Raw genomic sequence first — 14,684 nt, 5'->3', positions numbered from 1 at the left:
CACGGAGAAAAGGTCAAAAAACGTTGGATTTTTTTTTTTTTTTTTTCGGAGTCAGAGGAATAGTGGCGCAGACGAAGAATCTACTCTTTTACTTGCTGACCAAGCGCACCGGCACCGGTGTTACGTCAATCCACCGGCGTTAACGTTAACCGGGCCGCAGCTAACTGACATTAGCCACCTACAGCTACCCCTGGCACCTCTTCGGGGAGAGACAGCAGGCGCAAATCGTGACACCGCACCTCGTACTGGCACTTCCGGTGGCAGGTCTGACACCTGCCACAAGTGCCACTGCGTTCGGCTGACTTCGGCTGACCTCGGCACCTCTTACTGGCACTTCCGCTGACACCTGCCACAAGTGCCACTGCCTTCGGGACTAGCTGCCAGAGTTGCCACTGCGTTCGGCTGACTTCGGCTGACCTCGGCACCTCGTACTGGCACTTCCGGTGGCAGGTCTGACACCTGCCACAAGTGCCACTGCGTTCGGGATTAGCTGCCAGTGCTGCCGCTGCGTTCGGCTGACTTCGGCTGACCTCGGCACCTCTTACTGGCACTTCCGCTGACACCTGCCACAAGTGCCACTGCTTTCGGGACTAGCTGCCAGAGTTGCCACTGTGTTCGGGTGACTTCGGCTGACTTCGGCTGACCTCGGCACCTCTTACTGGCACTTCCTCTGACACCTGCCATTAGTGTCACTGTTTTCGGGTCTAGCTGTCAGTGTTGCCACTGCGTTCGGCTGACTTCGGCTGACTTCGGCACCTTCCAAGGGTTGCCACGACCTCATACTGGCACCTCCCACGCCTCACGGACCCCTCTCGCCTATTTTTGCTCACGAGATTTAGGGCGGCCATCTTATAGCGTTCGACCGCTCCACTCAGCGTTATATGTTTAACAGGCACAATGACGTATTTGAACATTTAATCTTTCATAACACGCTGTTTTGTTACTGGAAACCTTATACATGCAGCCATATTTATAAACAGTTGTATTTTTAAAGTATTTTTAATTGTATTATACATACTTCAGCATATTTAAATATGCTTAGTGGGGAAAACAATAGAATAGAAATATAATATTCTTTGGTGACAGCTTCTGTGTCAGAATTAATATGAATGAATTTATAATTAATGAAAATAATGGTGGATCTGGCACAAAGTATTGCATTTCTTGTTAAGTATTCTGTTCCCTTAAAAAAAGCAAATATGCCCTGGTCTATTTTTTATACAGTCTCAAATTTCAGTTTCCAATAAACAGCCTCAGTGAAAACATGTTGACAGTTGCCATAAGCTGTCACTTGTGCCACGGGCTTCTGGGTAAGGTGCCACTTGTGCCACCTTACCACTGGGTAAGGTGACACAAGTAAGGTGGCCGTGGGTGCCACAGGCTGCTAACCTCATTCTCTATCTGTTTCAGACAGAATGTAGCATATGAATAACTTTAGATCAAACAAATAGAAATAAAATATATCTTAATTACAACATAATTCTCATACATATTTAAATATACAGCCGGTGTTCAGACTTAAACAGAGAAAGACAACTCCTGCGCTTTCAGATGGGACCTCTTCTGCAACAGGTGATAATAGCTACCAGTAGGTACCTACCACTACAACTGACACTCGGTTGCCATGGTATGTCAGTGCTGACAAGCTCCTGTCAGTTCCGGATTATAATTATTTTCATACAATGACCTTAATATAATGCTATTGATTATTAAACCGGGTAAGTTCACTAATATTGACTTATTAGTTAACATTTCTGACAGTGGCAACATGAGATATTGACAATTCCAGAGTGACATTATGTTCAGCCTGGTTCCATGACAGTGCACAGGATGTCATAAGTTATAGTGGCTGCCTGGTCTATTATCTAATAGACCAGGCAGCCACTATAACTTTCAGTGTTTTTTGTTAAGATAATGCATTTTTTAAAAAAAGAAACATGTTATCATAATTTTCCAAAAATGCCAGTTAATCATTTTTAAATAGTTATTACTTGTTTTTATTTATTACATTTAATCCCCGCTATTTTTCATTATTTGTCAAGTTTATTACAGATTTGTGTGGCATAAATGAAGGTTGCTTCTCTGTGTTTTTTTCTGGTTCGGTTCATTGTCTTCAAAGTTTTCTTATTCAAAGATGAGAGAATGACTAAAATCTGAGCTAAAAAATGCATTTCAACAGCATTTTCAAGGCAGCAGGAGGATTTTCACTTTCAAGTTAAAACAACTTCAATTTTTTTACACCAATATTGAATATTGATAAGTCAAAACACAAATTATTTACACCTCAAAAAATTTGACAATGTGTGAATCTTAAACAGCATTAAGAACAAGAATGTTACATATTTTTGGAAATAAAAATTACTTTAGTTTATACTTAAGATGCAAATGATTTTTTCAAAGAAAATTGTGCTGTTTACATATTATTTTATTTGGCAGATATGTTTCAACATTTTTTCAAGTTTATGTCACAAAGTATATGCATAGTAAAATATTTGTCAATATTTATTTTCCATTGTATGTAAATACTTTAAACAGCAATTTGAAGTCTGCTGTAAAATTCATGTTTAGTCAACGTGTGAATTTACTACATCAAGATCAAATAACTTATTATTCCTCCATGAGAAATTATGATCATTAAGCTTTAATTTATTTTTCAAACTTTATTAATTTCTACAATATACGTTTTACACAACTACTACGTTTTTCCATCTTGGCCAAAGCCCTATCTGGCAACCCGAGGGTGCAAGAAATTTACGTAAAGCCTAATGACGACCACGTTATTACGACTCTGCTTTTAGTAGTGATCGAACGTTTGAGAACGCACTGATACAAAGGTAAGTCTTTCATTTTCTTTTGCAACGCTTTTGATGATTTCAAAAACATATGATACATGAATGACACACTACAATCTGCGACAGTCATAGGCTACGCTAGCGTTTCCTGCAACCACATGGGATTTTTTCCCCCCCATTTTTTTTAAACATCGTTGCTAAAAAAAATACCTTCTTGATATATTTATGACCAGCGTATTATAGCGTTACAGTTAACACTATTTTAATCGGGGTTACAATAAAATTAATATTTTTTGTGGTTGACTTTGCTTAGGGTTATAAGCCATCGCATCGACAGCTAACTCCGAGCGTTGCCATTACGCTCTTAGTGTAATTGCGCCTGTCCTGGGAAATAGCATTGGGAGTGTTAGACCGCACATAAAGTGAATTTATGTACATACATTATTTTGCCCACAGATATTTATTTATGTGATTATCAATTAATTCGCATGTGCTTCTGCATGTGGATTTGCGTTTTAAGTGTACTGTAACATTTTTATTACTCTAATTATTATATTGTCATGGCTGAATATGCAACCTACTGAAACCATTTCTTTTCCGTTGTCCTTTCTTATTTTTTTTTTTACATGGATAGATTATTAAGTCTTTGACTGCTTACAACAAATTTGTGAACATGTACGGTAAGATGTACTATATAATATTTGTATGGAATGAAATTATTCTTATTTGCAGAAATAGAACTGTAACACTCATAACCTATAATGACACTACATTAAGTGTTATTATTAAACCACATTTATTTTTTCTTATAATTTCATGTTTTATGTTGATCTTTCTGTGTTTTTTATCACAGCTTCCCATTGTTTTTCTGATAAGGACTCTTTTTTGGCCAGTGCAGCCTCACAGTGTATGTTTTGTGAGAAAAAAGAAATTGGAAATGCTGCTCATCTCATATCACGGCATCTCAAAGAGGCAATTTATTATATTAACAACAGTCAAGGTATGATAGAATTAATTTATATCTAAGGTCTATTGATGATGAAATTTCTTTTATTTGTATTATGCAATGCCTTATAATATCTGTATATTTTTTTTTTAAGAAAAATTTGTGGTTGCCTGCTTTTGTAAGGATGGCACAGAAACAAGCAGGAGTCACTACCACTGCCCAATGTGCAAATGTTCTGTTTTCTCAAGATCTCATAACTTCATAAAGCATTTGGATCGCATACATGGTTTGTAGTTTTGATTCAGACAAATTCTTATCTTCATGTGAAACAGTATGATTAAGCATTACAATAAGTATTCCCAAGACATTTGTATGCAATGCGCTGAAAATATTTATCTGGTTGTATGAGTGTATGACTTTTTAAGTTTTATTTAAAATTTCTGTCTTGCAGGTACCACATCCAAAAAAAGAAAAGGTAATTTATTAATGTTTTTTTTCAACACCTCATTTTAAAAATATGTCTTTCCACATCATGCTTTTAATGTGGATTATGAAAGCTGCACCAAAAATATATAAGCTTTGAGGATGCCTGTACTATTCACAATGACACATTATTTATCACATAACTTGTCTTAAAGCCAAGTAGAGTGTAATGCTAGCCAACAAATGGGCACAGATTTAATTAAGACAACACCTTCTTCATTAGCATAATATATAATAAAACAATAACAATTCAAAAAATTTGATAGAGATGTAACAATAAAAAATCATTGTATAAAGAATTACAAATATATGCATATTTATTTGGAAAAATCTGTGATTATGGAAAACTAAAAAGAAAATGTATCCATTTCTTTACAATTACACATCCATAAGGGAAAGGAACCACCAAAAAATATTTCTCTTTTATTAAATGATTTTTTTTCATTCATAGGTTCCTATTTTATAATTGGATTTTCATTGTGCTGTTTTGTAATCTAGAGTTAGTTCTCCTTACCTACCCGATAAAGACTCAACCAATTTTCTATATATGAAACCCATTTATCCCATCAAGCACAACAACATAGATAAGTCATTAATTAATCAGAATAGTAAACCTTACAAAAGAGGTAAAAGTATCCTATTGATTATTTGTCTTTACAGGTTCGAAACAGCAGTTTCAAATTTATTAACAACCCTTTTCATATTAAAAATATGAAAAAGGTTGATAGTGTCATGTCATGAGACTTACATGACACTATCAAAAACATGACAACACTGTCATGACCATGAAGAACTCTTTATGAATGTTTATGACAGTTGTCATGAAGTGTCATTTGGTAAGTAATGACACTTTTAATGTCAATTTCCTCAAAAAGTTTTATTGAAAATCCATTAAAAATGCCAACTTGCCATTAAATTATCATAATTTTAAAAATCATTTTAAATTTGCAGTTTTAATTGACTTTTAATGAAACTTTTATAGAAATTTGGCATTAAAAGTGTCATTATTTACCAAATGACACTTCATGACAACTGTCAAAAACATTCATAAAGACTCCTTTATTGTCATGACAGGTGTTATGTCATATTTGACATAACATCTTGTCAGTCTTATGCTCACCCCTTCAAATGAAGTGTTACTGAAAATACAGTTTTTGTTTCTTCTTTCTAGTAACTGTTGGTACCTTTTCAAGAGTAATTCATTACTGTTCATGTTTTTCTCTTTTAGAAAGTCTTGTCACTTCAAATAGAAAAAAAAGGAAGACCGCAGGTGGCAAGGATAACATGGAGTCCAAAACAGAAGAGTTTGCCTGTCCACATTGTACATCTATGTTAAGCACATACCGAAATTTAACAAGGCACATTAGGGATGTGCATTATATAGAAAAGACACCGATGACGTGTGTTGACTTTGTACACGGACTATATGTGACTCCAAAACATGACCACAGTCCTGTTTTTCCTATTCACGTCATGAAGTCGACAAACCCACCAACGATTGACTGCGAGTTGGAGCAATGCCGCAAATTCATGCAGATAGCATGGTCGTCTGGTAATCCAGGGAAAGAATGTGTTCACCTTGAAAGAACAAAGCATGCCAAGCAGTATGTCAAACCAGCAGTACTAAAGTCAGACTCACTGCAGGACATGCTTAGCAAAGGCTTGATGTCATCAGAATGGGCTGCAAAATGTGAAAACCTGGATCTGGCAGCTAAGAACATCAATGTAGACAGTGTGTTCCCTGTGATTTTTGGAGAGAACAAAGTCCCTCAACGTTGGTATTTTTTTTCCATCTTCACAAATGAAACTGACAGCTGGTGTCAATTTGGAAGAACAAGAGTTGTTTTTGATTCATTGGCTGGAAAATGGAACTGCCAATGCAAGGGAAGTGGAAAATCCCATCGTTGCATTCACAGAATGATGGCAATGTGGTGGATTTACCAGGAGTCACAAAACACTGTGATGATGCAGTCTGATGTGCAGATTGAGGATATAGAAGACTTAGAAACTCACATGCTAGACAGTACCATATATTCTGCAGAGCAAAAAATGACCACACAAAAAATATGTTCAATGACTCTCTACATATATACGCATAAGCGTATCCCTTGCCTACAGGACTTACCAATAAAATTAAGAACATGTGAGGAAGTGCCACGACCATGCTTTTTGCCTTCTGAAAGCACCTGTCCATACTGTCCAGGACCTACCCCTCCAGAGCTTAGTCCATCCAAGATAGTCACCTCACAAGCCACGGTTTATGGCATTAGTTATGTCAAAAAAGGTGAGTATAAAGTGTTCCTCTGCATTGTTCTGGATATATAAGCCATATTTTGTTTAAGTGACATTATGTTACTACAAATGTATGCATTTTCAGGCAGCTGTGTTGTGTATTTACTATAAACTAATGCAAGTTATAATTTAATCTATAGGTATCTCAGTTGCCGAAAAAGAATGCCCAGTTTGTGGGAACATTGTGAGATTCCAAGACTATACTTCAGGTTTTCACAATTTCAGCAACAATGTCCTTCTTACGCTTCCTTTATGTGAGCTTCTGCTTTCAGGCCTGGCGGTGAGGAAAATTAAAGCCAAACATCAATAATTTTTTTTTTTTAGTTTTTCATTTGTAAAAACTAAAATTTCTTATTATGTCTGTAAATATGTGTTTACTCACAGAACAAGTCAACAAGCGGACGGATGTTGGAGACATTATCCTTCTTTAATGACAACAGATACCATCATCAAACTGTTCGAAAGGCATTCCATCACTTTCTTTCTCTGACAAATTTTAAATTTGATTTCTCGTGTTATCAGTGCGGACACCACCCACCGGTAATAATAGCGGATGCAAACTGGAAACTGGCTTTTGACATACCACGTAAGACTTTTGTTATACATGTACATTAACAAGACAAACATACATTTTAAAAATGTTAGTATTTGGATAAAGTTATGATTTTGTGTTTTGAAATTATGTATGGCCTGGGAATTATTTTTTAGAAATAAACTTAAATTTTAATTTCAGTTTTTGTATGTTGATTAATTGTTATATATCCATGCATTATGACTGTCTTGTTGTTTTGCAGTTGGCACATTTAAAAGACCTAATCCTGATGACATTTCTGACAAGGAACTTGAAGTTGATATTGTTAAGGCGTGGTCCGATTTAGACAAATCAATAATCGCAGATGCCCTCATTTCAGGTATTTATTTATTTGCTGTGTAGAACTGCAGTAAAGAGAAGTCATATTAATGAAAGACTATATTTTAAGTCAAGCCATGTTACCGAAGTTAAATAATTATGTCATGATTCATACTTTCATTAAAGGAACAACAGTTGCGAATCCATTCAGCACATCAACTCAACACTCGACTTTGGCACCCTGGATGGGACAGCACACCCGAGTTGGAAACGTTCTTCCAAAAACCGAAATGAAAAAGGCATTGAAAAAAAAACAGGACAACACCACACATACAACGAGAGAGATAAACGAAGACATAATTTTGGAACTCATCGAATCAAAAAAGGTGCATTATGTGTTTCACTTTCAGCACAGTACTCACAATTTTATGTTCTATTAATGAAAACGTATCTCTCAAATTGCCAGCATTCCAAGAAGGATCTTCAAGATGCTTGCCTTTCTCTGGGTGTGTCATCTGAGGGGACAATAGCAGAGCTCATTAATAGGCTCCAGGAACTGCTATGTTTTAAAGATGTCTATCCAAAACTTTTCCTGAAGATGCAGAAAGCTGGTGGTGAGTATTTGGTTTTTACTTTCCATTTTTGTTAGTATTGTGATGCACATTGTATTTATTACTTATTTTTTTTCTATTTGAAGGTGGTGTCCTTCACCTCTCATGTATGCATGGTGTCGTTTATTACGTCAACTTCCTGTTCTGGATGGAGTCTGCCAGAGATCATGCAGACGGTTTGTTGAGCTTTAAAAACCTCCCTACATGCTACATTTCAGATGTAGCTGGCCAGGTCGCAAGACACACCAACAACCGCACCAAACAGCTGTACTTCCAACCTCATGATGGCCGACTTTGTGCCCCAACGGTTGAAAACATCAAAAAAGCAGAGCAAAAGGAATTACAGATTAACATGGAGTGGGTCAAAAAATTGAGATGTCCTTTGCCAATGCATACAGACGACGGGATCAACCAATTTGCACGACAACATCCATTAACAGGGACATGTGAGAGATATTCTCTGTATGATAGATTTCATCAAAAAAATCAAAAAAGACCAGAGGAGAAGCTCAGAAGCCTGAATATTTGCCATGATCTTAGGAAAGAAGTTAACTCATCTGTCGCTGAACAGTTCAACCGAGAACTTGCTTCTGTAAGGTATTCACTGTGCCAAATGAATGAACATCATTTCAAGCAGACTGTGAGGGTCTTAATTGATCTGCACAATGACAAGCTCAACAGAAACTTTCAAAAAGACATGGAGGCAATGTGCAATGCCCAGCTGGACGTTGGACTTAACGGGATGCTGGGACTAAAGTCTTCTGGTAAGAAAGATGAGTATACTAATGGCAGTGATAATAAAGTAGAAATTTTTTCAGTAGCAGGGACGTTGAATTATGTCAATGACTATAAACATGAAACATAAGTGTGATGTATTTGAGTAGGCACCAATTGATTCAATATTTTCTGCTTTAATACTTTCATTGTATTTCTGTTTTGCTTTGGTTTCAATGCCTTTTATTTGCATGTTGACTTTGTATTTCAGGCATTGTCATGTAAAGACAACATATCTTTGATTTCCTTAAGGTTTCCCTAACACAGAAAGATTGTTCCCATCTTTAATTTTTTTCCTATACCCCTATTTCTCTCTTCCTGCCCTGTAACTCAACATCTTTCAATTCTCAACATAGCTGCTAAATCAGAGTCTTTGTCACTTCAATATCGGCTTCTTACTTTAAACACAAAAAGTCAGTGACTGCTGTTTGCATATCTTTAAGCACAGTATCTGACTACTGGATATTTTCCATAAATTGTACAAATGATAAAGACTTGACAAATAGAAGTACAGTGTTATGAATATTTAATTTTTTCCATTTGTCTTTATAGATGTGATGAAAACCTTAGCTCCTGAGCAGAAACTAAACATCAAGGCTGACAGCAATGTAATGTCCTCCTTTGTGGCACAGCAATACATTCTTGATGATAACAGCAAGGTAATGACAAAGCTATATATTTATTCTGTTGTTTTTTTAAAATAATGATTATTTTATTCATAACACATGCGGAAAGGTGAAACTGAAGACTTTGCTGTCTGGGCGACGGGATGAAAATGAAGTCCTAGCACTTGCCAGGAGACGATTTCCCGTGTCAATCAAAGACATTACCAGTGTGTGCACCTCAGATTTATTAGAAGAATCTTCATTGGTTATGCCATGGTTGACAGATGATGTAAGTATTGTTTACATGTTTTTGTTTAATTAACTATTCCTGTGTCTACATTGCTCTTACAGAGCTATTGCTATTATTATATCTCTTAATTGTAGGCTGTCAACTACCGAGTAGCACAACTGGCGGCCCAAGACAATACGGTGAATTTAAAAGTCATTTCGTAAATGAAAAAATAAGTTGGCATTGTTAAAGATATGTGCTATAATTTTGCAGTGTACTTCCCTGGGTACATATGACTTCATTTTATGGCACCGTGAGTGGACCAAAGATGGAACTGTCCGAGATCAGATTGTGAAGCAGATACCAGTAAGTACTACTTTATTAAAATACAATTAATGAAATAATAAAAATGTATTAATTATTAAATCTATTAATTTATTCAATTGACAGTATTTTATGTAAATGACTTTTCTTTTTTGTTACCTTAAAGCAATGTGGAAAAATATACCTTCCGAGGATTGTGGGTCATTCTTCTCCTGAGACTGGGAATCATTTCATTCTCTGGGTGAGCTATCACAAAGTGTTTTAGGTAGTTTTCACAACTTTATACATACAAAGAGTATTTAAACAAAGCAAAACAAAAACTTTAAAAAGTGGAAGTATTAAGATAATTTTGCAGAAATTATCTAAAATTTTGAAATTTATGAATGAAAACATGCTTGTCCTGTAGGTCTTTGACTTCAGCTGCAAAGAGATCCGGATATATGACTCCCTATCACTTTACAAAAACATAAGTGATGACGACATGGCTTTACTCAGGTACAGGACGACTGATGCACAAAACTTATTTGTACATTCATGAGAAGATATTGGTTACCTAAAATGCTAGCTTTGTTTTTTCAGGAATGTCTTCAGATCTTCTGGTGGTCTTCAAGGTTGGACAGTAACATTTCCTCCACAGTGGAAGCAACAGGATTCTATCAATTGTGGAGTTTTTGTGTGTTCAGTGAGTTGCATTGCTTATGCAATACTTCCATAACAATTTTCTTTTTGTGGTTTAAATAAATGTTTTTTGTTGTTGTTAGGCTGTTGAAAATGAAGTTCAACGTCACAAGGTCAGTGCAGAGCCTCTGACACTTAGTCAATGCCGGACTCTTCGTCTACATCATGCCAGTGAAATGTTGAAAAATGTTGATCCAAAGGTGAGGTTTTTTTTTCAGCCATTGCACTGTAATCCACATTACTTCAAGAAATAAGTTGTGAAGCAACATTTGTCTTTGCCAAATAGGATTTCCCACCAACTTTAAAAGAAGCCATTGTAATGGAAAAAAAGGAAAGTAAACTTCAAGAAACAGAGCAGAGAGACACGGATTCAAGTATGCATTGTTTGGCCTGGAAGATCAGGACATGTTTGTTTCAGCGAGCAACAGGGAAAACATCGTATGTGTTGCACGAATTCAGTCTTACAGTACATTCAACTCTGCAAAATGTGAAGTGTTGTGATTAGGAAATGATATATTTAAGTTATTTTTAAAAATCTTAATTTAATATGTACTTTTGCTATGTTTTTATTTCTTCTCAGACTTTTCCACGGACACATTAAGAAGTACCGTTGGGTACAATGCACAACCTGTAAAAACTGGTTGCATTTTCAGTGTGCTGGTTTGCCAGAAGACTGGAATGAGGGGGACTTCTTTTGTGGATGCAGTGCAAACCCTGATATGTAAGAATTACTTATCTCATGTAAAAACAGTGGTTGTAATTGAATCAAACTTCTCTTAATTTTGAATTATAGCTTGAAGGACTGAATGTGTTATGATGCACTTTATATTTAACCAGCTTAAGCAATTTAACAGTGCAGACCATGCAATTTTCTAAAATGAAAGCTAAATTACTAACTTTATGTTAAAATTGATTTCATAAAATTAAAGGATTACATGAATATCAAGGACTTAAGCTTAGGTTTGAAGAATAATGGAATTGATAAGAAAAATCCATACATTTACTTCTGGGTTGTATCATCACCTGCAAAGTTATGCTAATATTGATTTCTCTTAAACAGTGACAAGATTCTGCAGTCTACTACAGCTGAAGACATTCTTACAGATTCAGAGATCAAGGTATTATCTTGCATTATGTAAAGGATATTTAACTTTTAACTAATTAAATAAAAATTTTTTTTCTTACATATGAAATTTTGCAGGTTATGGAAAAGAAATTGCAGACCGGGGATATTCTGTCAAACAGGATGTATATGTGGAAACACAAAGGATTTGATCTACTCCTCCGCAAATTCTACAGTGACCATGACACCATATTTAATGATGTGATGGTATGTATTAGCTGGTTTAGGCAATATAATCCAAAAAATTCTATCAATATAAAAATCAATGGCTTACCTTTACCATTTTACAGTATTAGTAAAGTAATGACAGAATACTCAAAGGAAAAGTGGATATCAAGCTGTGCAATTTCAAAGTCTGTACAGTTTGACATTACACAGATTTCTCTTCATACTCATACTTTATTTTTTTTTTAACTTTGAACAATATTTTGGTTAAAAAAAGAAGAAATCTAAAATTATATATGAAAATACAATACAAAGTAATGACTTACTTTGATATCTATCACTGAAAGTCAATTGTTACGTGTAGGCTGTATACAAAATTGTAAAATACCAAATCTGGAGTGTGTTCTTACAATAAACATAAAACTAACAGACTGATCTAACAGCATCCCTTCTTGTTACAGACAGACATCCTCATCATGCGACTTGAAGACATCTTTTGCGTTCCTGGCAATGAAACTGCTGACCAACACATGATCACAGAAGTGATTCTGCCAGAGGTTAGCTAAAAAAGGATGTGAACACATCATTAAAGTCATGTGTTTAAAATAAATGTATTACTTATCTACTTAGCAAAAATTTATGAAGTTGGTCTTGAATGTAAATCACAATTTCTACTATTGTTGATTTAAACACAGCATAATACAGTACTCATTGTCTTTTATATTAGTTTTGGTGTGTTTTCACACTTTATAGTCCAGTAGATTCCATTCGATTTTTGACCAATATTGCAACATTTCTTACATTTTCAAAAATGTACTTCCTGTTCACAATCCACTGTGTCAAACCACCCAAACTAACTGAACAACCTGTTCACCCATCGCCAGTGGGGACGCAGCACCAACAACTACTCGAATCAGTACTTCGATTATGAACAACTGAGTCAGAATCAAACAGAATCTGAATCAGTTCAGATTCATTTACGATTTTTATATCTATGATTCTTGTATAAATACCAGCATTATACATACTTGGATTTATAATACATGTATTATAAATAAAATTATTTCTAATTTTAAATTAACTTGACCAGATAATAAAATGAAATTAGTAATTTTACAATAACTGTTCTGAAAATTTATTTTTCTAGGTTGTGATCCAGTGGCTGCAAAAGACCATGAGTCTTTGCCGGTACCAAGCAGAGGTTGTTCTTCAGAAAACGGTCCGGAAAGATTCAGGGTAAAGAACATTTATGTGTAGATATAGTAGACCAAGGGTATGAAAGAATTCATTACCTACTCATTTCTTATTTATTATTTTTTTCTAGAGATAAAGTGAAAGACAAAACACCAGAAAAGGTAAAAAATTCAACAGTCACTTGATATTAAAAACAAATGATTATGTTCAATAAGTATTTCAATGTATGTGGTTTTGAAAATGTGGCTAAATGACAAAAGCACACAATAATCTTTCAATTATTTAGCTTATATGAGGTAAAACTTAAAATATTTAAATCTAGGTTAAATGGCCAATATCTACTATTTAAAGGTAACGGTATAAAGATAATAATCACACAAATCTATATTATTTTGTGCAGGACAGTACAATCATGAGGGACAGCAAGACAGCAGCCCAATGGTGCCAGAATGAGAATTTTTTGGGACAGCTCACACTTCCTGCTGTTCTGGATTATGATGTTCAACAGACAGAGGAAGCTCTCCATGACCTCAAGAACTGGGATGGAGAAACTGATGAAAATTGTCCAGTGGAGCCATTCACTTTTGTGTTTGAAAAAAAAGAAGACCATGAGAAGTTCAGCTCAGAAATTTGTGACAAAAAAGGACTGAAGGTTTTTGCTAGATTTCAGTAAACATTTAAAATAAAAACATTGCAAAGATTTTTTTGGTTATTGTTTTCATTGCTGTAGCCTATTTACATATGACATAAAGGTAAGGAGGAAGACATAATAATTACCATAGCTTACAGACTCTGATTATTATTACTATTATCCAGTTGCAACATTTGGCTTCCTGTTGCACTATGTCAGCCACTGTTCTGCGATATAAACATGGGCAAGGGTTGAATGTCATTTTGATTAAGTAAAAAGTCCTATTAACTATCAGTGATGTGTGATTAACCAGATGTGTCTTTGAACATAGTGACAGGTTCCACTGTAATAGTGACACTTTATAGTATATTCAATTGGCCATCTTGATTGAATTAAACTCAGTCAAAAATATTCAAAGTGTTAAATGGATAAATATACAATTACCATTGAATTTTTTTTTATAAACACGCATTATAAGTAACACGTTTTCAAAAAACTGTCATTGCCATCCCCCAAAACATCGGAAACAGTTGTGACAGCTCTGAAACATCCTGGACATCTAACAGCAGCTCTAGTGGAGGCGAGACTCAGCTGTTACAAAGGTGCCGAAACCAATGGCATCCCTGATACCTGCTGTGTATTTGATTAATTCAAAGACGGAAGGAGTCGGCTGGATTATTCAGATGAACTTTAGTGAATAAATAGGATGAACGAATCATACATGATATAATAAACGTGTAGGAATTCAGCTAACATAAGTATTTATGCGAAAAAAAAATTATTAAATTCTGTCTTCTTCGTCTGTGTTTAAGTTCTTCTTCTACTAGTAATAAAGCATCATGGGATATGTAGTCCATTTGCCTAAGTCAGTAGCAACACTGAGAGCTAGACCCGAAAACAGTGACACTAATGGCAGGTGTCAGAGGAAGTGCCAGTAAGAGGTGCCGAGGTCAGCCGAAGTCAGCCGAAGTCACCCGAACACAGTGG

At 35.4% G+C, this 14,684-nt stretch overlaps 2 protein-coding genes across 2 annotated transcripts; both read left to right on the top strand.

The window, feature by feature from the left end:
* The first annotated feature begins 3,465 nt into the window (after nt 1–3,465).
* LOC148158722 (uncharacterized) lies at nt 3,466–6,546 on the top strand. The gene is made up of 2 exons (XM_088006741.1): nt 3,466–3,472; nt 5,450–6,546. The coding sequence occupies exons 1-2, from the start codon at nt 3,466–3,468 to the stop codon at nt 6,544–6,546; spliced, it is 1,104 nt and encodes a 367-aa protein (XP_087862867.1).
* Nucleotides 6,547–7,547: 1,001 nt separating this feature from the next.
* LOC148158721 (uncharacterized) lies at nt 7,548–13,767 on the top strand. Its single transcript, XM_088006740.1, has 14 exons — nt 7,548–7,749; nt 7,830–7,977; nt 8,061–8,738; nt 9,301–9,407; nt 10,313–10,401; nt 10,486–10,588; nt 10,668–10,784; nt 10,871–11,022; nt 11,645–11,702; nt 11,786–11,914; nt 12,334–12,429; nt 13,020–13,108; nt 13,197–13,227; nt 13,467–13,767. The coding sequence occupies exons 1-14, from the start codon at nt 7,609–7,611 to the stop codon at nt 13,737–13,739; spliced, it is 2,211 nt and encodes a 736-aa protein (XP_087862866.1). The 5' UTR covers nt 7,548–7,608; the 3' UTR covers nt 13,740–13,767.
* Nucleotides 13,768–14,684: the final 917 nt, after the last annotated feature.

This window comes from Poecilia mexicana, unplaced genomic scaffold (genome assembly GCF_051168715.1).
Source record: "Poecilia mexicana isolate PSO_F unplaced genomic scaffold, ASM5116871v1 scaffold_6, whole genome shotgun sequence".
NCBI lineage: Eukaryota > Metazoa > Chordata > Actinopteri > Cyprinodontiformes > Poeciliidae > Poecilia > Poecilia mexicana.
The sequence above is the reverse complement of the archived record's forward strand: the minus strand, read 5'-3'. Positions and strand labels throughout refer to the sequence as shown.